This window comes from Erithacus rubecula, assembly GCF_903797595.1.
Source record: "Erithacus rubecula genome assembly, chromosome: 14".
In the NCBI taxonomy this organism is placed as follows: Eukaryota; Metazoa; Chordata; class Aves; order Passeriformes; family Muscicapidae; genus Erithacus; species Erithacus rubecula.
The window spans coordinates 3,749,817-3,772,423 of record NC_136666.1 but is presented as its reverse complement, the minus strand read 5'-3'; the positions used below and the strand labels follow the sequence as shown (position 1 = coordinate 3,772,423).

The window sequence follows — 22,607 nt, the reverse complement described above, 5'->3', positions numbered from 1 at the left end:
CTGAATTTGTGCTAATATGCTAATTCATACAATAAATTTCACAGTAAATGCCAAGTTCAGAATCACTCAGCCTGATACTAATTCTTAAATTTGATGATGGATCAGAAGTATTCAGCAGAACATGCACACAAACCAAAATGGGAACTTCATTTGTTATAAAGAGAAAGCAAAATATTATAAATAATGTCAGTACTTTATTAGATACAATTAAATTTTATTTTAATGATCATAGTCTTTGCTAGCAAAGCTCTGAGCTCTGAGTGAGAGGGGATAAAAGTTACCACAAAGTAACTGTGGTTGTTATTTTTCAAAGTGTACGAAGTCTGTTAAATTTCTTGGGTTCCTATTTTATAAACATAGATATATTTGCTGTGGCCTGTTACTGGCATAACTCACATTACTCCTTCATTAAGGCCACAGAAGAACCAGGACCATCTTCTCATTTCTGGCCTCTTTGTCCCCAGAACCTCTCACTCCCAGTCTGGGTTGTTCTGTTTCCCAGTGCACAGCCCCAGAACTGATCTGATATACATTAACTGTATATTTGAATTACTGAAAAGAGAAAAGAAAAGAAAAGAAAAAGAAAAGAAAAGAAAAGAAAAGAAAGAAAAGAAAAGAAAAGAAAAGAAAAGAAAAGAAAAGAAAAGAAAGAAAAAGAAAAGAAAAGAAAAGAAAAGAAAAGAAAGAAGAAAAGAAAGAAAAGAAAAGAAAGAAAAGAAAGAAAGAAAAGAAAAGAAAAGAAAAGAAAAGAAAAGAAAGAAAAGAAAAGAAAAGAAAAGAAAAGAAAAGAAAGAAAGAAAAGAAAAAGAAAAGAAAAGAAGAAAAGAAAAGAAAAGAAAAGAAAAGAAAAGAAAAGAAAAGAAAAGAAAAGAAAAGAAAAAAGGAGTACTCAACCTATGGGTTACAAGGGGTTTCAGAACAAAAATTATCCATCCATCCTCCCTGAAGGGACCTTTCCCAAATCATTGCCCAGGCAGCTTGGGAATCCTTTGTCACAGCTTAGGAGAGCCTTTGGATTGGATTTGGCTGCCTGGGGAATAATTTGAACATATCAAGATGGGAGAACTTGTGCAGCGCCCCCAGTCTGGACACTGTGCATGTAGAAAACTGGAATTAACTGGACAGGGCTCATGGTTTCGAGCCCAGCAAATCCCAGCTGTGAGGGATTTTTTGTGGAGGATGAAAGGATCTGTGCATCCCAGGAGTCAGGCACTGCCTGTTGGCTCAGGGTTCTCTCACACTGGGGCTCCATTGGAAATTCATCTTTTCCAGTGGAGGGTGCACAGAATCTCAGCACTCTCCTGCCCTCCAGCAGCTTGGCTCCAATGTGATCCATACAGCCAAAAGGAACAATGCCCTGGCATAATAAAACTGATGAATCAAAGCAGCAAATCCTAGCTTTGGGAGGGTTTTTTTCCCCCTCCATGAAATCCAGTGAAAACAAACACAAATAAAACCTTCATTTAAAAAAATTGGATTTTGCATACTAAAGTCAGCAAACCTGAGCTGGATTTCTGTCAGGAAGCATTATAATCCCCCTCACCACCAGGGACCAGTTTTCTAGTTTGCACTAAAAGTATGCCCAATACCAGTCAGTTATCTGCAATTTAAAAAATCCATTCCTACAGTACCAGTTACCTAAACATGGTTATTAAAGAAAGGAAAGAGAATTCAATAAAGAAAGTAGGCAAGAGATTACACCCTCCCTCCCACTTCCCGTAAATCAGGGCAGCACTTGCTGGCAAAAAAAAAAATCTAGACTGACTTTACAGCACTTGAATAGCTGCCTGGTTTAGTATTTAGGCTTAACTGCAGAGCCCTTTAGTGTCAACAAGGCAATGAATAAGGCATCATATAATTAAATGTATTCAGAAGCAAAGTAGTGTGGAGAGTACAAAAAGATGATCATCAACCTCTGAACAAGAATATTTTTTTATGCAGTCAGCACTTTTCACCTGATAGAATATCAAACACATTTATCCAGGAGGGACCTCTCCAAAAACAGGGGATTGGATTTAGACTGGGTAGATTTAGATTATCAAGGCAGGTAAATCACATCTGTACCAGAGGGATTTCTTGCGTCCGGTGTGGGACCAGCTGGGAAACCAAATTCTCTCTAGTTATAGCAATTTAAACCTGGAATTTAAACCTGGAATAAGACCACTGCAGATTTATACAGGTGAGGCAGGGAGCAAACTCTCAGAATATTTTAAACTTAACTCTGGGGAAGCTGTAAAGGGTCAAACACCCTTGTTGATGATCATTGCTGTCACCATAACCAGTTTTGATCAGATGTTCCAAAACACATGGCCAGATCACAATTAAATATCCTCAAAGGTAAAATGACCCAGTCATCCTGTGCATTATTTCAAGTTAGAGGGAATTATTTACATCCCTGAAAAGTACATCTCTAGCACATGTGCTCTCCATGATGTGCCCAACAAGCTACTCATATCCAAACTGGGGATGGAAGGTTGTTAAATGTCAAAATACCAAACCACAGTCCTTGAATATACTGGTAAAGATTAAAAAATGAAAACAAAAAGCTGGTTTCTTTTATGTCTTTTAAAAATGAAGGCATCAAAATTGGGGTTATCACTGTGGCAAAGGAAAGATTTTGACACACTGTGTGCAGTTCCATCATTTCCTTCCCCAGATTTGGGCAGAGCAGAGCAGTGGCTCACAGGAGCCATTTGGAAATACAGATTAGCATTTCAGTGCCAGGCAGTGACCTTCAGAGTGGAAACCCAGAGCTGCCTGTCAATTCTGCCCCAGCTATTTAACTGAATTACGTTTGCCTGGAAATCTGAGATGGTTTCTGCTCTATCCACACCACCTGAGTGACACAGACCAAGACCCACCTTGTAAACCAGCTGTGCCTCCTGACTTTTTTGCAATAATAAATGTGGGTTCTGGCTGTCAAGTCTGAACAGCTCTGCAAAAAGGACATCAGCTAAAACAGGAAATAAAAAATCATTTATACCTTCAGCCTCTATGATGTTTCCTGGCACAAAGATCAACAGTTTAATTATAAATACAAAGGAGAAGAAACATCTTTATCTGTTTGCTTCAAACCCACTGCCTGATTTTTAATTGGGAAACTTCTTATAGTGTGATAAGTAGCAAGAATGCATTCCTTCCTCCCCTTCCCCCATGGAGTGAGAGGCCTCTCACATCCCTACCCTCAGTGACCCCTTCTCTAAGCAAAATCATCCCACTGTTATTCCCATTTTATGGGAACCATTTCACAACTTAATTATGCATTCTGTGAAAAGCACTCTCTTTGTTTTTAACCTGCTGTGCAATCATTTAATTGGTTGGCCCTTGTTCCTGTGTTATTAGAAATAGTAAATAACCATTCCTTGTTCATGTTCTGTGCACCATCCCCAGTTCCACAGATCTCTATCGTGTCCCTCCTCAGCCATCTGTTTTTGGAGCTGAGTTCTCGCTTATCGAGTGACTCTCTATAGAAATCATTCCATATAAAAGATGATCTTTGTCACCATTTCCATTCTATCCTTTGTAAGCAGGAATCAGCCAAGCTGTGTGCAGTAATTTGAGAATTGGATATATTATGGATTTGCACAATACCAAAAAAATGGCTTTTCCATTCTGTTTTATTCTCATCCTGATCATTCTAACTATTCTGTCAGGCACTCTGGATTCATTTGAGTTTTTCAGATTCATTGAGGGGTTGAGTTTTTCAGAAAACTACCCACAGTGATTGCCTGATCTCTTTCCCTGAATAGCAGGAATTAAATTAGAACTCATCTTTTGTGTATTTACTTAACATTATTTTCCTATCATCTATTACTGTGCATTGTTAAACACTGAATTTCAACATACCCAGTCATTCAGGAGCAGGAATCTTTCCCCAAAATTCCTACTGCCTTGACAATCCCAATAGTTCTGCATTATTTGCAAACTTTCTTTTAGACTTCTTCCATAGCTGTATGGAGCAATTAAGGACAATGTCCAAGCACAGCCTCAAACCAATCTGTCAGTGCACACCTGAACTCACTTCCACACCCCAAAGGAATGAGTCCAGGAGAACTGGAAATTCTAGGAATTCCTGAAAACAGCAGAAATTCTCAACTAGTCCCTTGCTATGAGCACTGGAGTCATGGAAGCAACAATGTGGATGGAAAACACAAAGAAACAGGGCTGAGGCTGCAAACAGCTGTGGTGGATCTTGGTGCTGAGCTGCAGCATCCACAGGTGAGAGGATCAAAGCAAAAAAACAGCATCTAAAAAATAAAATAAAATACATCAACTCTAAGCTAATGGTTTTTGTGATGTAATTCTGAAAACCTGGCAAATAACCAGGTGACCACACACAGGCAGATAAGAGATATCCCCTTCAAAACCCTATGGCAAAAGAGTTTGAGATCTGGTAAAATTTCAGTTGTTTTTTGGCATAAGAAAACAAACATGTCTGATTGTGAAAGACAAAGTCTTTGACAGTAAAGTTGCACAGAAAATAAAATGCAAAACTAACTTGTGACTTAAATCCTGTCCTTAGGAGGTTTTAATGAAGTCAGTTTGCAATTTTTACTACCCAGAGAGACAGCTACCAACACTTTCATGCACAGAACCATAGATAGTATGGATAAAGATATATACATCTGGAAGCCTAACAGATGAAAGGAGGCACTGCTATTGGCAAGCAGTTCATCCCTCTGCAAAATTCAGATCAAATAACTCAGTCTGAGCAGAATATTGAGCTCTACTAGTTCTGAATGAGGCTACAGGAAGGGAAATGCAATTTGACATAGCCACATTGCCAATTAAGGATAAAACACATGAAAAATGTCAACTAGCAACAAAGGCAGAGGCTTTCAGGCTTTCTTACCAAGTTGGCTCCTTTGGACCCACTTAGGAAAACTTTGGAGTTATTCGGGTAAATAAAACTGCAGCAGAGCCCAGTAAAAGTAAATAAGAGAAGAAGGAGAGGACCTGAGACTTGCTCAGAGTCAAATTATAAGCTCTGTGTGTGAGAGAATAAGTCCTCATTATTAGAGGCAGACACTGAGGCAAGCCCCAATCTGGTGTATGTGGGACAGCCCCACTGAAGGCAGCAGCTGTGTTCAGGTAAACTGAACAGGGCTGGCAAAGCAGAATTTGAGCTGTCACAGGCAATTTCTGGAGCTTGTGCATTGACAAGAGACTGAGCAGAGAAAAATGAAATGGAATAGCTCATAAAAGGCTCTGAAAAGTTCCACTGAATTCAAAGAAAGGGCTGCAGTTGGCAGAGCTGAGCGGGAGCCACTGTGTCCTGCGCATTCCGTGACCTTGTTAAAGAGCGCGGACAATAGCTGAGCGCTCGGAGCGGCCGCAGGACGGCCCGAGGGGCAGCAGAGCCTTTGTTCCCCTCCCGCAGCCGGGCGCTGACAGGGCGCTCACCGCAGGCTCCGGCACAACGCGGGCTCGCCAGCGCCGCGGCTCCCGCAGAAATCCCTAATTGCTCCAGAGAGCTCGGGGGAGAACAGCACCGGGCCTGACTGACAGCACTGATATAAAAACCTCGATAAAACTGATAGAAGACACTGATATCAAAATCAATAGGGGAGCAGCTCGGTCTGAAAGGCTGGAATACACAGGTGGCCTCCCCATAATGATCTTCCCTGTTGGTGTGGAATGGAGATTATCTCCTCCTGTAATTCAGCAGAGCCAGAAGAATCCATTTGAGAGTTGTTACTGAACTCCTGACTTAGCCCACATCCAGCTCCCTTGCACTGAGGTGATGTCCATTGTCCCCTGAATGATGTGTGGCGGTGTCACCTCACAACTGGACTGATTTTCTAACTTCACTCACCATTTGGGAAAGATGCAGGACGAGCTGGGTGGGTCACAGTGGAGGGGTGCTGCTCCAAAAGCTCTCAGTACCTGTGCTCTTTGTCCCCAGAAAAAGCCCTGCAGGGACCTTGAGATGGATCACACAGCCACATCACCAGGCTTGACCTGAAGCAATGGTTTGTGAAGGGAAAATGGTAAAAAGGCTCAATGTGCCAGCAAATTTGCTGGTGGCTGCTGATGGAAATGGGGATTGTGATGCACACACTGATCCACAGGGAGCTGGACTGAGACCAAGTCATTCCATGCAGGGCACAGCACAGCCAAGGGAAGATCATTCTCAGTCTGAACTGATCACACGGAGTAGCTTGGGGATGAAAAAAATTTATAGCCTGTTATTAGCCCCAATGGACTACAAAAAAAACAAAGCACAGACATTGCATACACACAAATATATTCTTTTGTATGCACTGAGAAGTGGGTAAGAAAATTCAGATGTCATCAATGAAAAGGGACATCAAGATGTGATTCAGAGGCAGTTTTCATCTGGTCTGTGACTGTGTAAAAATCTTGATAAATGCAAATGATCTGTGATCAGCTCTATTTATGTGGAAAATGTACCGAAACATTGTGTGTGAGATATTTTGATTTCTGTTTGTAAACTCAGACCTTCCAACTTGGAGCCCAGATGACAGAAAACTTTTGTCCAATGGGAAGGTGTCAGTTCCTTCATATGAAAAATATTTTCCCAGCCCACTCTTAGGCTGTATGGAATACAGAGGTTTTGCTGCCTGCTTGAGATCCACTTCTTGTTACACATCCACTTGTGAAGCAATCTGTAAGCTTCAAAAAACAATCAGTTGAGCTTTTATCTCTATCTAGAAGATACCAAGAAAACCCTAATTCAAAGGAGAGGGCATTCCTCAGAGACCAAAATCAGGAAAGAGGGATCTGGGATGCAGCCATAGTTTGTGTAGGGGGCCTGGTTGTGTTGTTCTGACTGATTTTTATCTTTATTCATATTTTAAATACCAGGTGAATATAGTTTTTGACTTCCATCATGGTTTCCCAGGGCACAGCTACATCTTCCATTTTTGAGGTTATTTTAGTTGAATTTCCCATATCTCTGCCTTTCACATCACCTCCAGACATAAAACTGACATTGATATCTGTTATCAAAGAGACTGCATTTCCTTCTTGCTGGCTTTGACAAAATGAGCCTCTCAAACCTGCTCAGAACACTTTGAATCTGCCAGGTCTTTTTGGTGACTCTTCAGCTGCATCTCACTGCTCCCTGTATCCAAGCAAGGACTTTCCCTCTGGAGCTGTGTCTGGGAATACCAGGACAGTCCTCCTTGGCCTTTCCCCTGTCTGTGTTTCTTTACTTCAGGGGTAGCTGAGGAATTAGTCAGGGCTACAATGGGATATCCCCAAGCTTCTTAAAATTAACTCTGCTAAGAACTTTTGGATAACTGAGGTGGAACAAAGGCAAAAACAATAACCAGGAAGAGTTCAGAGGCTGGGAGAATGGGAATCAATTTCTCCTATGTCTTGACTTACTACTCAACTTTTGCTCAGCAAAAAAGGCAAAACCCTTTCCTTTTTTAGGAAATGTGATCCTTGGTACTTTGAACCTGGTTTGCAGTCAGGGGATGAAGTGAGTCTGAGGTCCCTGAGCCCACCTGAGTGACCTTTGCCAGATAAAGCATCAAAGGAGACCTGACAGCCTTACTGCAGTGGGGCAGGAGAGGCCAGAGGACTGAGGATAGAAATCAGTGGCAAACAAGGCTCTTGTAGCTCCACAACTTCTAAGACAACTTGTTTCACTTTTATTATCAATCAATAATTCATGCCTTGCCAGCTGCAGGCCATGCTCACACCCACCTACACAGTGAGGGGGCCTCTCCTCGTCTCCTCTGCCTCTGCTCCTTGCCCTTCTCCATGGGTTTGAGACATTGGGTCATGGACACAAATGGGAAACCAGTGAGGAGAAAATGCATCTTCCCCCTGCACCCAGGTAATTCATGAAACCAGATCCTGGAAACCATTCCTGTTGCCTGTGATACTCCAGTTAATTGGACAACTGCTGTGCCAGAAAGCCTCTCCCCCACCTACAGCAAGTAAAATTTATACTGGTGGCTGGTAACAAGAACATCTTGATAAAATGGTTGAATTTATTTTATACCTAGAAATGAAAAGAGCTCTTAACAAAGGGGGGTAACTGATATGCTCGGTAAATCAAGGATAAAAGGACACAAGCTCTATTGAAGATTTTTTCCCCTCGTCTTTTCTTTTTAAACCTTTTGATGAGGTGCCCTGTTGCTCTGCGATGAGCTTCCACTGAAGTACTTTTGGAATTATCTCAAAGAGAAATGGATCATTTAAATGAGTTAAAGCCCCCAAACCAGATCCAGTATCTCCAACCTTACATTCATTTTTTATATTCAGAATTTTGTGAAATTTATAAAATAATTTTACTACCGAACCATAGGCTTATAATACAAAGAAGTCTCATCCATTTTTTTCCCTGCTTCCTTGTGAAATGGTGAAAAATGATACATTTAGAATAAAGATGAAAGTTAATATGTAGAAGAGTGAGAATACTCTGATAAATTTGTACCTTGTGTGTTTAGAAAACACCTACAGGCAATGATGCTTCAAATTTCTCCAGACCTACCTGGGACTTGGTTCCTCCAGGGAAAATTCAATTGAAGATAAGATAAGGTGCTCCTCTCTATTTACTCTGTTTTTTTTTCTTTTAGACAACAGAGAGAATTTTAAAGGGGTAGGACAGGAGAACAGGCTTACACTTTTCTTAATATAAAGATAAAGATTGTTTTTTTCTCTCCTGTATGTGTTTTTCAGGGAATAAGAGATGTGGTATGTGCCAGAAGGGAGCCTGTTATGGCTGGAATATTCAACAGGCTGGACCTTTAAGTGTTTATGACCTCTAAAAGACCATAATTATGGTCCTTCTTGTTCTATGGAACAGTAAATTGGTCATTTCACTCAGTGAGTAGGCACAGAGCAGGCTAAGACTGGTCTGAGTCTGTGTGTGGGTGTCTGTACTGACCAAGAGATTATCCATTGCAAAATTTGGTGAGCATTTGCTGTGCATTTGAATAGCTTTAGAGCACTATAATTTATACTTATTTTTACTAAGTGCTCAAGCTACTGTTCATTGTGTGCTACAAGGGCTGACTTTTACTCAATGTGCAGGTAGGTCGTAAAGTTTTACTCTGACGTAAACCCTGGGAGCAATTTGCACCCCTGTGGTACAGAAAGCATTATGTTGAGAAATTCAGGCATGCCAGACAAAATTATGGACTTACAGACCCAGATGAAGTCTGTGTTTCAGTGTTTAAGTGCCCAGATTCCCACTGAGCCCAGCCAGAGACCCATACACCTAAGCAAATATAAGGATATATTTGAAAGGCATTAATTGTGCTTTTAAAATGCAATTTTGATACAATGCCAACAGAAGATGTAAATAGCTATAGGTGCACAGCACTGGGATAAATCTTGGAAAGCTTTAGGAAATCTAAGAGCCATTTCAAAAGCTGAAAAGTCTTCTAGTAAGAGATCACCACTGCTGTACTTTCCATACTTTGCAGCATGTGATTGGCTTGTGTGGGATCTACTAATACAGTGAAGAAATAGAGAAATGTCAAAATGGATTCTTTCATTTTGGTGATGAAGTGCTTGCTCTGCTTGCCAGCATGCAGGGTTCAATAAAAGCAGACAGGTCTTCAAAAAATAGCAGCATAAATAGATGAACTCTTTAAAGTAATATAAGTTCTGTCATCTGGATGTGAAATATAGACCTAAATGCCCACTGAAGTAAAAGCTGACCGCACATTCCACAGAGAAGTGTTAAAAGTTTTCTTAGAGTGTCTTGGGCTGAGAAATGTTTTAACTACATCTCTCCTTGCCACAACACACAGAATGGAAGTATTTGAAGTTAAACCCATTTTTCAAAAGAAGAAAACAAAGCATCCATAAAAAACAAAGGCATGGCACGGGATGAGGTCTCTAGATAGCCGCTGCTTTCAGGGAAGTTGCAATTAGCTGTGCAATGCAAAAGGTGAACTTAGTTGTAGCTCAGTAGCATTTATAATGATTTCAGCAGCTAAAATGCTGATAGGTACGTGCAGGGGGTTGGTTTCAAGATTTCCTTGTGAGACACAAGGTCAGTATTCCTGTGGTCTCCTGTCATATTTAATTCATATCCTCTGGCCTTCTCCACCATGTTTATTGAATTACAGGAATAAAATTCAATGAACCAAAAACAAAAGAAGGGAGAGAGGACATGGCAAGTAATGCTTTTTTTTATGTCCCTCCTGCACACCTGAGTTCAGTGGACTTATAGGAGAACATGTTAGAGCAGAATTTGGAAAGAGGAGGAGGTACAAGTTAGTATAACCCCTCTCACCACCCCCATAATTGCATCCAGATAATTTATTGCAAGCCGTGGCCATTTCCACGTGGGAGTGAGGATCCAATTTCTATCAGTCAAGACTCTCCCTTGGTGCTTTTCAGGGCTGATCTGTGCACTCCCTGTGTGTGTTTGCCAGGTTCCTTCTGGTCACAAACGAGATGGCAGCAGAACAGCTTTACAAAACCATTCTTCAGAAGAGCATGCTGGCAATTCATCACTTCAGTGCTAAGAGGGAACCCTCAAATATGTTAAAAGTCCCAGTTGGAGGGAAGTGCCCTCTTGGTGTGCTTGTAATGATGATTCCCTGCAATCATCTGAGTTAAACTGATACAGCCTTTATCCTCCTTTAAAGGTGGGATGCAGGAAGCAACAGGCCTGTGGAGAAATGAGGAGTAGGTCTGACTTTGGGGAGGATTTTATTGTGTCTCCTCTACTATTATCCTGTTTTCATTGCCCTGCATGCTGCCTCCAAGAACTGCCTGGTTTGGGTTGTGGATTCCTCAGTTAAATCCACACCCAGTTCTGCACAGAGGTTCAGAACCCACAGAGCCATCCTCCCTTGGGATCACAGCCACAGCAGTGCCTCACACAAACACCCTGATACCCAATAATAGCTTTACAACATTGTAAAACTCATTTGGGTTCAGAGCCAACATATGCAAATCTTGCTCTTGAGTCTGACCCAAAACATTCACAGAAAAAATAAGGCAGAAGATGTTTTGAAACTCTATCCTAAACTGCAAGCTCACCACTATTTAGCTTGGGCATTTTGATTTTTGGAAATGTCATAGCTAATAAATAATGTATTTTCTTTAAGTTATCATATACATTTTTATTTTACAATTTGAATCTTCTTGAATTTCCAAACATTAAGCGCTCTGCTCACGTACACAGCAGCCTATGAGATGACTGCTTTTTCACTTAATACATTTAATAAAGGTGACCAGATGCTTTGTGTTTTTAATGGCTTGTTCTGCATCCCAACAAAATGTCCCTGTTTTGGCTGCAAGAGCAGATGACTCATCCTGAAACCCAGCCCAGCCACCCTGACACAGGCAGGGTGAGTTAAAAACCCACCATCTGTGCTGGAGGAGTGCTTTGTCAGGAAAACACTGTCCTTCCTTCCTTGGGCACTGCATATTCCAGGCAGCCAGTAATCCCAAAGTCCTGTGGGTCCAACCTCTCTGCCTTTGCAGATAAATTCTGCAGTTATCTCCCATCTCCCACCATTTTCTCTTCTCTGCTTCCTGAGAAGCCCCTCAGACTGCTCTGCCCCAGGATCATGTGTAGATCAATCACTGCTGAAAAATGTAAGATGTTGCTCCTGGTTTTGTTCTTTCCAATCATGTGGCAACATTCCTGCCTGTGTGGCTGCCTCAGCCAAGCCTGATACTCGAAAAAGCAAGAGGGATTCATCTATGGCTTTTGTGAATAATTAGCTCTGCCCAGCTCTGCCTTAGCACCATCCACTGCCAGCTCTGCCAGAGGACACATCCTGAGCTTGTGGACTCGCCCAATTCAAGGGCAAAGCTCTACCCCCAGGCAAAGCTCCCCTGCTGCCTCAGCAAGAGCTAGGCAGGCGTATCTGAAGGGAAAGCTTGGCTTGGAGTGTATCACTGGGATAAGGCTCTCCCAGCCTGGTTCTGGCCCCACAGGCTTTCCCAGCTCCCCTCCTCCCTGCCCGGAGCATCCCGGCAGGAAACGCCCCGGGCTGGGAGGAAAAGGTCCCCGGCAACTTCTCTGCACAGCCCGTGCTCTGCAGCACTTGAAAGAACCATTGCAGCTCATCTGGCATGCACACGAATGACAAATATGCTTCAGAGGCAATAAATTAGCAATTTCAAGGCTTTACTTCCCCTCATGGACTAATTGCCAGAGATTATAGTATATTATGTGAGAGCAATGATACTAATGCCTAAATATGCTTCAGTGATTATAGAGCTATCCTCAATAACCAAGCTGTTTAAATGTCAATGCAAGAAAGCTCTTTATTATGAGATTAAATATTATTTTGAAGCAATGCAATAGGAACTTCCCAGGCTTTCTGCCTGCACTAATGCTGCCTTGGGGCAATGTATATTGGACAAGGTATGCTTTTCTAAAATGTGTACAGTAAAGGGTCCCTAAATGCTTTTGTGCTGCAAATTTGGACAGCATTCCTAAGAAGAAGGAGGATCTTGGCATCTTTTTATTTTGTAGTTGCTACTAACATGCTGCTGCCTTCATCCTTCCTCCACTTGTGTATCAATTACTGTATAGAGAAGATTAATTCTTGTTTTCTGTTTGTGGAGTTGGGAACCAAACCTGAGAGAGCTTTTCTTTTTTCCCCTCCCCCCCATCTCTAAGTACCATTATCTTGCACAGATGCTTTTGAGTCCAGCCCCTCACACCTAAATAAATCTTTTAATACCTGGCATTGAGACAACCCCTGGAAATCAGTGGAAGCTCCAACTTTCAGCTTCAGCTGCTGACATGAGGCAGAGAAAAAAGGTTTCTTTAACCTATAACTTCAATTGCACAGCTCTGCAGATGCCAGCTGGGGATCACAAACTCAGGTGTGGAATTAGAAGGAAGGGAGGCAAAAAAGTCTTTGGCATCCCACTAATCTCACACAGGACCTCCCCACTATGGATCTGTCCCAGCTGTGCAGCCTGTCCCTTGGTTTCTAGTAAATTTAGTAATTATACCATAATTGTTATAATAGTATAGAAAACATAGATGGGTCTGTGGGGACAGATAATGTAAAATGAAGGACAGAGAAAGTAAACTTTTTGTGAAGTTTGGTGGAATTCTCTCTCTAAAGTATTTTGTTTCCTTTAAGAAGTATTGTTCCTTAAACACAGCCTGCTCTTGTCTTCCATGGTGTGCTCCTGAAGGGGTGAGCTTCATATACAGAAAACCAGGGAATTTACTGGCCAGAATTCCCTTCTGCCCAGCCTCAGCAGGATTGGACACCTGGATCCGTGTCCCAATACTCTCTGCTGCAGCCTGGCAATTGTTAACTCTATTTTTGATGTTATCATCTTGGCTGGATTCTTCAGCCATTTTATGTCTCACCTATAAAATGCAATGCTTGTTTACCTCAGAATGTCTGAAGCTCTTTCTGATGCTCAGGTAAAAGACACCTGCCACACAGGCTCAGAAAAGACATAAATTGCTCTATCATTTGTAACATTTTAAAATATCTTAATCTATTAAAATCACAGTGTGACTGACAAGGAACATGCTGAATGGCCATGAGAATTCTTTCTCTGCTCTTCCAGGCAGACAATAATCTGACACCTTTTTTGTTACATCTTGACTTAGAATATACTATGGGAAACTATATCTTTATCTTTATAACAGTAATAATCTTAGAACAGTGATGTTAACTAAACAACCAGCAGCCACAGACTGACACTGCTCAAAGGACAGAGATGTGGACTTTAGCACAGAATGGGTGAAAAAGACCCACGTTTGGCTGCTTTTATACAAATATTATTTCAAATCAGATTAAAATGCCCTTTTATTTTTGCAGCCACTTTATGAAAGCCCTCCCCACGCCAGCCCCACTCACCATGAAGCCTGGGGCGCAGATGCAGCTGCCAGTGATGCTGTCACAGTCGGCCCCGTTGTGGCAGGGACAGGGCACCTGGCAGCCCTCGCCGTAGTAGCCCACGGGACACGTCTCGTTGCAGTAGAGCCCAGCCCAGCCAGCCTTGCAGCTGCACTCCCCAGACAGAGGATGGCAACTAGTGAAGAGACAGATGTTAATGAGGTGTGGGCAGGAAGGAAAACCATGGCCCAGAATATTTCACGTGTCACACTAAGAACAGGGCAAGCCTGGAAACTCTTTAGGGTGGTGAATATGAGCAGCTGTATAATTTGGGAAGGAAATACAAAAGCTGGTGCTAAATAGACCAGCATTTCCAAACATCTGGGAATTGCCACAGCATTGGCTAGTTTACACCTTCAAGTTGATGCTCTTCTATTCTCAAATCAGTGTGACTTGGATTACTGACAGCAACCACACAATTAATCCTTATAAGCTGTAGGACAGATATGTGCTGCACTACTTGGCTATAATGCAGCCAAGCTAAAGATATTCTGGGATAGGAGGAATTCCAGTGGGTGGAGGAATGCAATCAAGAGAGCTGGGAAGATAAACCTGAGTTTAAGGGTACAGGATTCCTATTCCATTCCATTCCATTCCATTCCATTCCATTCCATTCCATTCCATTCCATTCCATTCCATTCCATTCCATCCCATCCCATCCCATCCCATCCCACTGTCATTTATGTTTTAAAAGCGAGTGCCACCTCAGCAGCAGTTTCCAGCAGGCACAGGTAGAAAGGAAGGTGCTTTGGGAGGGGAACTCTCCTTGGAAGAAGAGTTTTGCTGGGAATATTCAGCCATAGCGACCAAAACTGATCAGCACCTGAAGTCTTGGGATTTACTTGGGACAGGAGTTAACAGGAGCCCTGGGACTAAGTCACAGCTGTGCAGGGAAATGAGTCAAGTTCCTTTTTGCTGCATAATGTACAACATTAATCCTCTGGCTTTCACTTTTATTCAGTTGATTCCACAGTTGTGAGAGCACATGGAGAGAAAAGGAGAAAGGAGAATCGAGCTCAAAAGACTGGACAATGCCTGGTCCTTCTGCACCCACAGGTAGAACTCTCACCTCTCTGTTCCTCCTGCATGAAAGAATTTATCTTTATTGGGCATTTTTCCTCCTTGAGGTTTCCTCAGGGCACCACCTTGCCACAGCAGGAGGCTGGGACTGGGGCTGGGGCAGGAGGGGAAGGAAGGCTGGAGATGTGTAAACTCCTGGTTTGAAGGGATGGAGGTTTCTGGGGGATGTTGTCTGAGGCCAATTAGGAGTGTGAGGCTGCACCTGAGAGCTCAGCATGCTCAGTGGCCTCTGCACCACAACACTGCACAGGAATGGCATGTTTAGTCCTCAGTGAGAGAGATGAGAAATAATATTGCCAGAAATGCTGTTTTCTTTACTCTCAGAACAGGAAGAATAGACTTCTGCAAGGTGGGATCTCTCTCTCTGGGCCTCTCTTGGTTTTTTGCATCCCAGAAAAAATTTCTTTTTCTTTATGATTATTTATTGCTACAGTTTAAGAATGTAGGCATTACTGAATGGGTTTCTTTACACCTATAAAATTAATATTGTATATGTTAATTTTCAAGGTAACCTCATAAAATGTAATTTCCAACTTTGTTTCAAGCCATTTCTGGTAGGAGAGGTTGGTCATACAGTGTTGCAACTAAAAAGGATCAAATTTTCTAAGTGTCAAATGTTTAATCATAATCAGCGTTTTACTGACAAATTAAAACAATCCATCAGCATAACAAACTACCATCCATGACAAAGCAGTCCATGAAATTATGGTTTTCACAAAGCACCTCTTAACATTCAGATGAAAAGAATAGAAGCTCAGGTTTCCCCCCTGTGTCTATTGATCATTACCTAATAGGAGCAGAAAGCTCAACATTAAAGACTTTGAAATTAATTTTGTGTTTCTGTCTTTCCACTACTACTACATGTATCATGTCCTTCCATGAGAACTGCATCTGGAGGGTAAATTAAATATTTCAAAGGTAATACATGACCAGGGCAGTTTGAATCATTCTATGACAATTCAGTAGAAAATACTACACTCACTCAGAATTTTTACTCTGAGGTTGGCTCCTTCACCAGCATGGAAAGTCTTTTTGCATGGGATACAAGCTATGCATTAAGAGCTAGAATTCATCCTGACATGCACTAAAACAAGAACCAAAACCAAACAGGCTTTCCAGAAGAATCTACTGGAGAAAGGGAACTTGGACTCCAAAACAAAGGCCAGTAGAAGTTTGAGGGCATATTCTGACCCACCAAAGCCTTGTCCACATTTCATGGCACTCTGAGCCAGGAAAATCCCATGCAGATGTTTGGGTCTCTCCATCCATTTAATCTTCCCACTGAAGAAAGGATAATTTTGTTATCAGCCTGAGCAGATCAGGGTTTTGTTTTTCTCCCAGCTCCAAAGCACTTGTTTGACAATCCAGGTGCCTGATGCAGAGTTAACTTGAGGAGGGCTGAAATTCAGATGCTTTCCCAAACTATACAAGGCAGCTGTTCTCTTCCCAATCCTGCCAGGGAATCTTGGCCACCTTGCTGACTCTTCTTCATTTTTCCCATTTCTAAAATGATGCCTTTTTCCTTTGGAAACCTTTTCAAGATCTGCAGCTGATATCACTAAATAGTACAAAGTTCTTATATTAATTCTTTTTTTTCTCTCTGGTTTGTATGAACTATTCCATTAATTAAAGTGAGCAGAGTTGCATACTGAATATGCTGCAGCTCATGAGGTAGGAATAGTGGATGTGTGGATGTGTGGATGTGTGGATGTGTGTGTGTGTGTTAGGAAGGTTTCTCTTCTGCTGGCATTTTGTTCAACCACATTCTGGTCAAATTATGTACCTAGATATAGAGCAGAGCTAGGAAATTGATCTATCACCCATCCAAACATCCAGGCATCCAGACTGTTCAGTGAATTAAATGCTATTTGGATGGAAGCTGAAAAGTTTGAGGCATAATAAAGTTTGAATTGGAAATACAGCTAGAAATTTTTGTAAATATCTGTATAATTCTTCTTCTCCTCTTCTGAATGCACTTTCCCAGGCCATGTATCCATGTAACATTTTTCCAACAGGGGTCACAGTGCATCTGAGGCATTTCTCCAGCCCCCAATAAACTGAAATTAATGAACACAAACAACTCTTCTGCAGAAGGATCACTGAAGGATGGCTGAAGAATGGGAGGGTTCCAAAAGGATCCCAAAGGCAAACCCACCAACATCTGTTTTCCAACCCTTGCTGGGAGCAGCAAGAGAACCTCACACTCTTCAAAGAGTTTGGCAGTGTTATCCTTCATAGTTTGCATTGAATCTTAACAACTTTTATTTCTTCAACTCTCCTACATCTCAGGAAGAAGCAGAGTAGAAACCAGGAGTGAACACAGGCAGCCAAGTGTTCCTGTGGCTCCAGGCCAAGCAGAGGTGGAACAGAGCTGTCCACACACATCAGGGCTGACAAGGAAAGGGTTCCAGGGCTCCTGCTGCACTTTGAAGGCTATTGTACAATCCCTGGCTTTTGAGCCACATTTACGGAATAGAAGATTTATTTTTAAAATTTTTATTAGCTGAACTGAAAAGTGTAAAGGCATTTTTGACCTTCAAATTTTTTAAGCATCTGATTTTGAGGAAATCTGAGAAAACCAGGTAATTTCTCAAGGCAAGTTAGAAGTGTTTTAGACAGCACTGTCTGTTCCAAATTCTGAATTTGTTCTTCACACTTTTTTCAGCCAAAGCAACACCTTCCCAGTGAATTTCCTGATTATCTGTTTATACAGCAGCACCAGTCATCTTATTTTTGCTACCAGCAGCCTAATACTTAATTTACAGTATTTTCTGTTTTATGGTGCCCACACCACATCCAGTCTCCCTTACTAAAATGCCTCTTGCTTCAAAGCAGTGGCCACAGTGAGACTGCAGGGCTCCTTCAGTCCAGCACATTATTGACTCAGATCAAGGCAGAACTTCATGGAAGCTCTGTGGGGTTTGGTCCTCCCCATCCTGCTGGTGTTAAAGCAGTAACTGGAGCCTCTGGAGATCTGCCCATGCCATTTGATTTTGTCCTGGTGGCTTCCTTTCTTCTCACATCTCTGACCTGGGAAAGACATTACCAAGGGCACATGGCTCCCCAGGCTAGCTCCACAGCAGTGCTCAGGAAGGGTGAGTGGCCAAGACTATTCCAGCTGTTCATTTTGCTCCCTGCCTGACAGAAGAAGCAGCCAGGATTATTCCCTCCCAGCCATTGCAGGCTGTCTCAACATGGACTTTTTGCAGAGGGGAGTTTATTACAGGTGTACCCTTTCCTGTAGAAGGACAGTCCAAGTCACCACCACACTCTAAATCACCTAATTGTGGGGCTGTTCAAAGTCCTGTACAAAGTGCCTTTCAGTGTGCTTTGATGCAGAAATTATTGGATGGTGTCCTTCAGTCATTACCATGCTGCAGGTTAGACTAGATGATCATTCTGATCTCTTCAGACATTAAAATAGATAGATCTATGAAAATGGAAAAGCTGATTGTGTATTTCTACAGTTCCTCCTCAGCTACTCCTCAAAGCCCTCAGAACTTTCCAATAACCAGATCAAATGAGACAAATCCAGGGACAGAAGTTTCCTTCCCCTTCTACAAGTATTTAATAATTATCCTCCACACTTGGGGATCACAACTAGAAGCCAACAGCTTAAACTGCTCTTGGGGGAAGTAGATGGCTGTGGGTAAATGAGTCACTTTGGAAGAGCCCAGTTTCAGTAGGGACAAACACTCAGGGAGGAATGGGAAGAGGTGGGTGGGAAGAGAGCTGCACTGTATGGGACTGGTTAAACAATGAGCACAAAGATTTGTTCAGAATACGGAGTGCCTTTGGAAAAGGTCATTTTCCATCAGCTCTGACGCTCCTTGGCTCAGCAATTGACAGCACACTGCAGAGCTGGTGGAAAAGTGGAGAGCTGAAATTCCATGGAAGAATGAAAGAACATTTACCGATCTACAGCTTGCTGGTATCTCTTTGTTCCATAACAGCAGTGATAAGATGTAAGAAAAAGGGAGATTTTATCAACAGAGAGACCAGACTCATTTATTAAGGAACCTGAGATACCATCTCAGCACAGGATGCTGCAAGGGACGCTGGTGGAGCAGTACTGGGAGGGAAGGAATAAAATGTTCCCATCAGACAGCAACCAGGAACAGGCAGGGTGTGTAGGAATGACCACATGCCCAGAAAAGAGCTGGGGGAGGATTCAATCCTCCCCCTTTCTGAACTCTCTCAAACCTCTCTGAGACCTCTTTTTTTCTCACAGCTGGAAGGTGAAAGCCTGTTCTTTCAGGAAAGATCCTCTGGCAAACTCTCAGCACCTCCCAGGTAGTTCTGAGTAACACAGGGTGAATTCTTTCACTCTCCAACCCATAGTCTTACCCCACCTAAAAGTCTCTTAACGAACTGAGCACACAGCTGAGAAACTGCAGCCAAGCTCAGCCTCACCTGTGGCTTGCAGTCCTTCCATTCTATTTCTGCCTTTATGGAAACAAACAGGTTTCTGCAGGCTCAGGAGGGGTGAAGACACAAGTGTCAGCTGCTGACCAGGAACATAATCTCACCCTCCTGTACACCTGAAGAATAGTTTACACTGAGGAGCAATTCAGATTGGATTTACCACAGTGATGTGACACATAGGAATTTCTCCCTCAGCTCACTCTGCAGTAATTCCTGAGGCATTGCCCATCCTCAGTACAACACAGTACTAACCTTTTGTGCATAATGTGCAGCTCATGCCTCAGGGATGGTATTTTTGCAGTGATTTCATGATACACAACATAATCAGAAGCGATGGGAGACTCTTGTATAGAGCTCCCTGGGAGCCTCAAAGCCTTTGGATCCTGGCTGTCAAACTGAGCTGGAGCTCTCTTGCTGCACAGGAGTTGTATCACCACAATTACAACTTTTTAAATAATCCATTGTGAGCTCTGCCTTTCAGTTAAGCAAAGCCTCAGCACTCACAGCTGAATTCACAAGGAAAATCACCTGTTTATTTCCAAGACTGAGACAAATAGGGTCTATCTCAAGTGCACAGACAGATTTGCCTGAAGTGTTTATGTGTGTGTGTGTCTGCGTGTGCACACAAATGAGGTGCCATTTCTTGCATACATAATTGAGTGTGTTTATATTTTAGCAGCAGCAAGATGGCAAGGTGTGTTTGTCAGCATCAGCAGGACAGTCAGGTCCCCACCTGTCTGGCTTCAAACTGAAGAATGTCTGTATCAAGGGCATTTTTGCCTGGGCATCAATTATCTCCACCTCCCCCTGAAGCCTACACAACCCTAAATTGGCTGTGCCTGCTGAACAGGAGTGGGCAGAAAAAGGAGGGAATCCAGAGGGAACTGAGGGTCTCAGCATTGTGCAGGTGAGGAAATGTGGCTCCAGAACATCAGACAGCTCAGGCCAGGGGGCTTTGGCTGTCCAGGCTCCCTTTACTGCAAGACAGGGAGTGAGGATTCACCAAACAGCAATTCCAGCAGTCAGTAAACAAAGCAAGGTGTTACTTAAGGTAACAAAGAGGATAATAGGGAAGAGTCTTAAATTCTTCCTTCTTTTCAAGGTTTGGAAAACTTATTCAAGCCTGCAATTGGAAAGTAAATTCAAAGTGCTCAAGCCTGTTTGTGGCTCTTTCTCATAACAAAGGGAACCTCGAAGAATCAGATCTTTAAAAAATCAAAAAAGGGAATAAAACATCAAACCCTGACCTTTTAAGCGAAGCTATTCCATTGTAGATATAATTCCCTGATATTTATTTTCCTGAATATTTTCCTCATACACAAAGAGAGAATGAAGAGCAAAAATAGGTGCACATGAGAAGTCTATTTTGACAATGTCAACCGTGTTACAGTTCCACAGACTGACTCAGGAATATTGATTTCAGTCTATTTATACATCTGCCTCAAGTGTTTCCAACAAGGTAATTTGCCATGAGACATCAGCTGAAGCAAATTAGGTTTCATGTTGAAAGTCCCCTTGCTGTCTATAGATCTAACAAGCAAACCCATGTCATAAAAGAGAGGGAAAGTGATGGATTTGAGTAAATATGTATCTATTTTTTAAATTCCAGTGGGTTATTATCCATACATATGAACATCATCTGGTGGTTCATATGTCTTGAAGATTTACAGGATAAAGCTGTATTTCAGGCTGTTTCAGGTGGAATCACAACTGTAAACAGATACATGCTCAGTATCTGGCTGGACTGAGGCTTATTGTTCCAAATCTGAGGTCATTTAAATCCAAATTTTGCAAACCAGAATAACTCTCTGTGTTTGTACTTAAAAGTACAGAGAAAAGGACAGTAAGCGTAGCTAATTTTTTCCCAATGCTTTTATTGGAACAGTCTCTGCACTAGAATATTAGATGATGTACATACCTGAGGGTGTTGGTAATATTGCAAGGGCATCTCTTGTTGCATTTGAGGCCATAAAACCCCTCAGGACACATCCTTTCCTGGCAGTGGATGCCTTTGAAGCCAGGGTCACAGATGCAGGCTCCGTTGACGTGGTAGCACTTGGCCCCGTTGTGGCAGTCACAGGTCTGCGTGCACTGGAAGCCATAGGTGCCAATGGGACACTCCTCCTGACACCTGCAGGGATGGCACATGGCACAGTCACAGCCACACCTCAGCAGGACATGACTGTACACAGGAACCCTCTTGTTAATGTATTAAATGCAAAACAGAGCAATTGTTGCTCATTTACTGAAGTAACGGGCTGAAGTGATGGTATCACTGGAGTGATGGGATATCTTGGGCATGCAAATTGCTGCTAAGAGAAACTGCATTCATCTATGCCCAATTATATCCTGCTAAATTTGCATTATTATATTACCTTCATTCACAAAATTCATTCTTCATTCCTGGACCTTGACAATTGTGAGCATCAGTTGTAAGAAACTGATAGGCAATTATTTTATTCTAAAACTCCCTCACCTGTTTGACTTTCCTTTATCACAGGAGGACTGTGCACATCCCTTGAAAGCATATGGCCCTCTCACTGATGAGGAGGGTTAAAAGGAAAAGTGTATTTAGAAATATTGAGCAAAATGTTTTCCAGCAGTGTTTTAGTTTTACTTGTCCTCTTCACTGTCATTGCACCAGTTTTATACCAACAAGGAGAAAAAAAGCCCTTTGTGTTTTGTGTGTGTTCTGAGTAACTGAAAACTTAAATTTGCTTTTCTTCTCCTACTCCAGGGTAGCTTAGTAGTATAAAATCTCAATAAAAATCACTTTCATGCTCCTTAGTGGAGAATCTTCTTAAAATTGCCAACATTTTTAATATCTGATGCACATAAAATTGGAACCTGCAAACACTTTACACAGATTGTTTTAAATTGCACCTTCCATGCACTGTTAAAAATATCTCCCTACTTGGATATGTTCTGAGATCTGCCAAAAAGTCTGTTTCCTTGTCCTACACAACCAATTTAAGAGTTCAGATTATTTCCTACTTGCAAAAGCTCAGCTAAGGTCCTGAAGAAAGCAACTGATTTTGTGCTTGACATAATTTAGTGGTTTCAAAATTCTGCAATGAGTCAGTACCACAGTTTACATGATCCACCGTGAAATACAGATAGGCCTTTTCAGTTAATAAAAACAGAAAGAGAAGCCCAGAAAAGCCCAATTCCCTTATCACATGGATGCCAGACATTGGAAATTGCCTATCAGCATTAATTTAAGCCTGAGCATTGATTAAAGTGTATACTGTAAACTCAGTGGATGGAGGCAATTGT

At 42.1% G+C, this 22,607-nt stretch overlaps 1 protein-coding gene across 11 annotated transcripts in view; it reads right to left on the bottom strand.

The window, feature by feature from the left end:
• Positions 1 to 22,607, bottom strand: part of MEGF11 (multiple EGF like domains 11) — a 266,626-nt gene that overhangs the window by 58,984 nt on the left and 185,035 nt on the right. For all 11 annotated transcript variants that reach the window (XR_013775891.1, XM_079318187.1, XM_079318184.1 and 8 more), the window contains 2 exons: positions 21,250 to 21,462; positions 13,788 to 13,962 (listed from right to left, as the gene is read on the bottom strand). Coding sequence is in view for 10 of the 11 variants with exons in the window: in XM_079318187.1 (XP_079174313.1) it covers positions 13,788 to 13,962; positions 21,250 to 21,462 (388 nt within the window). In the remaining variant the exon portion in view is untranslated. The remainder of the gene's footprint in view (positions 1 to 13,787; positions 13,963 to 21,249; positions 21,463 to 22,607) is intronic.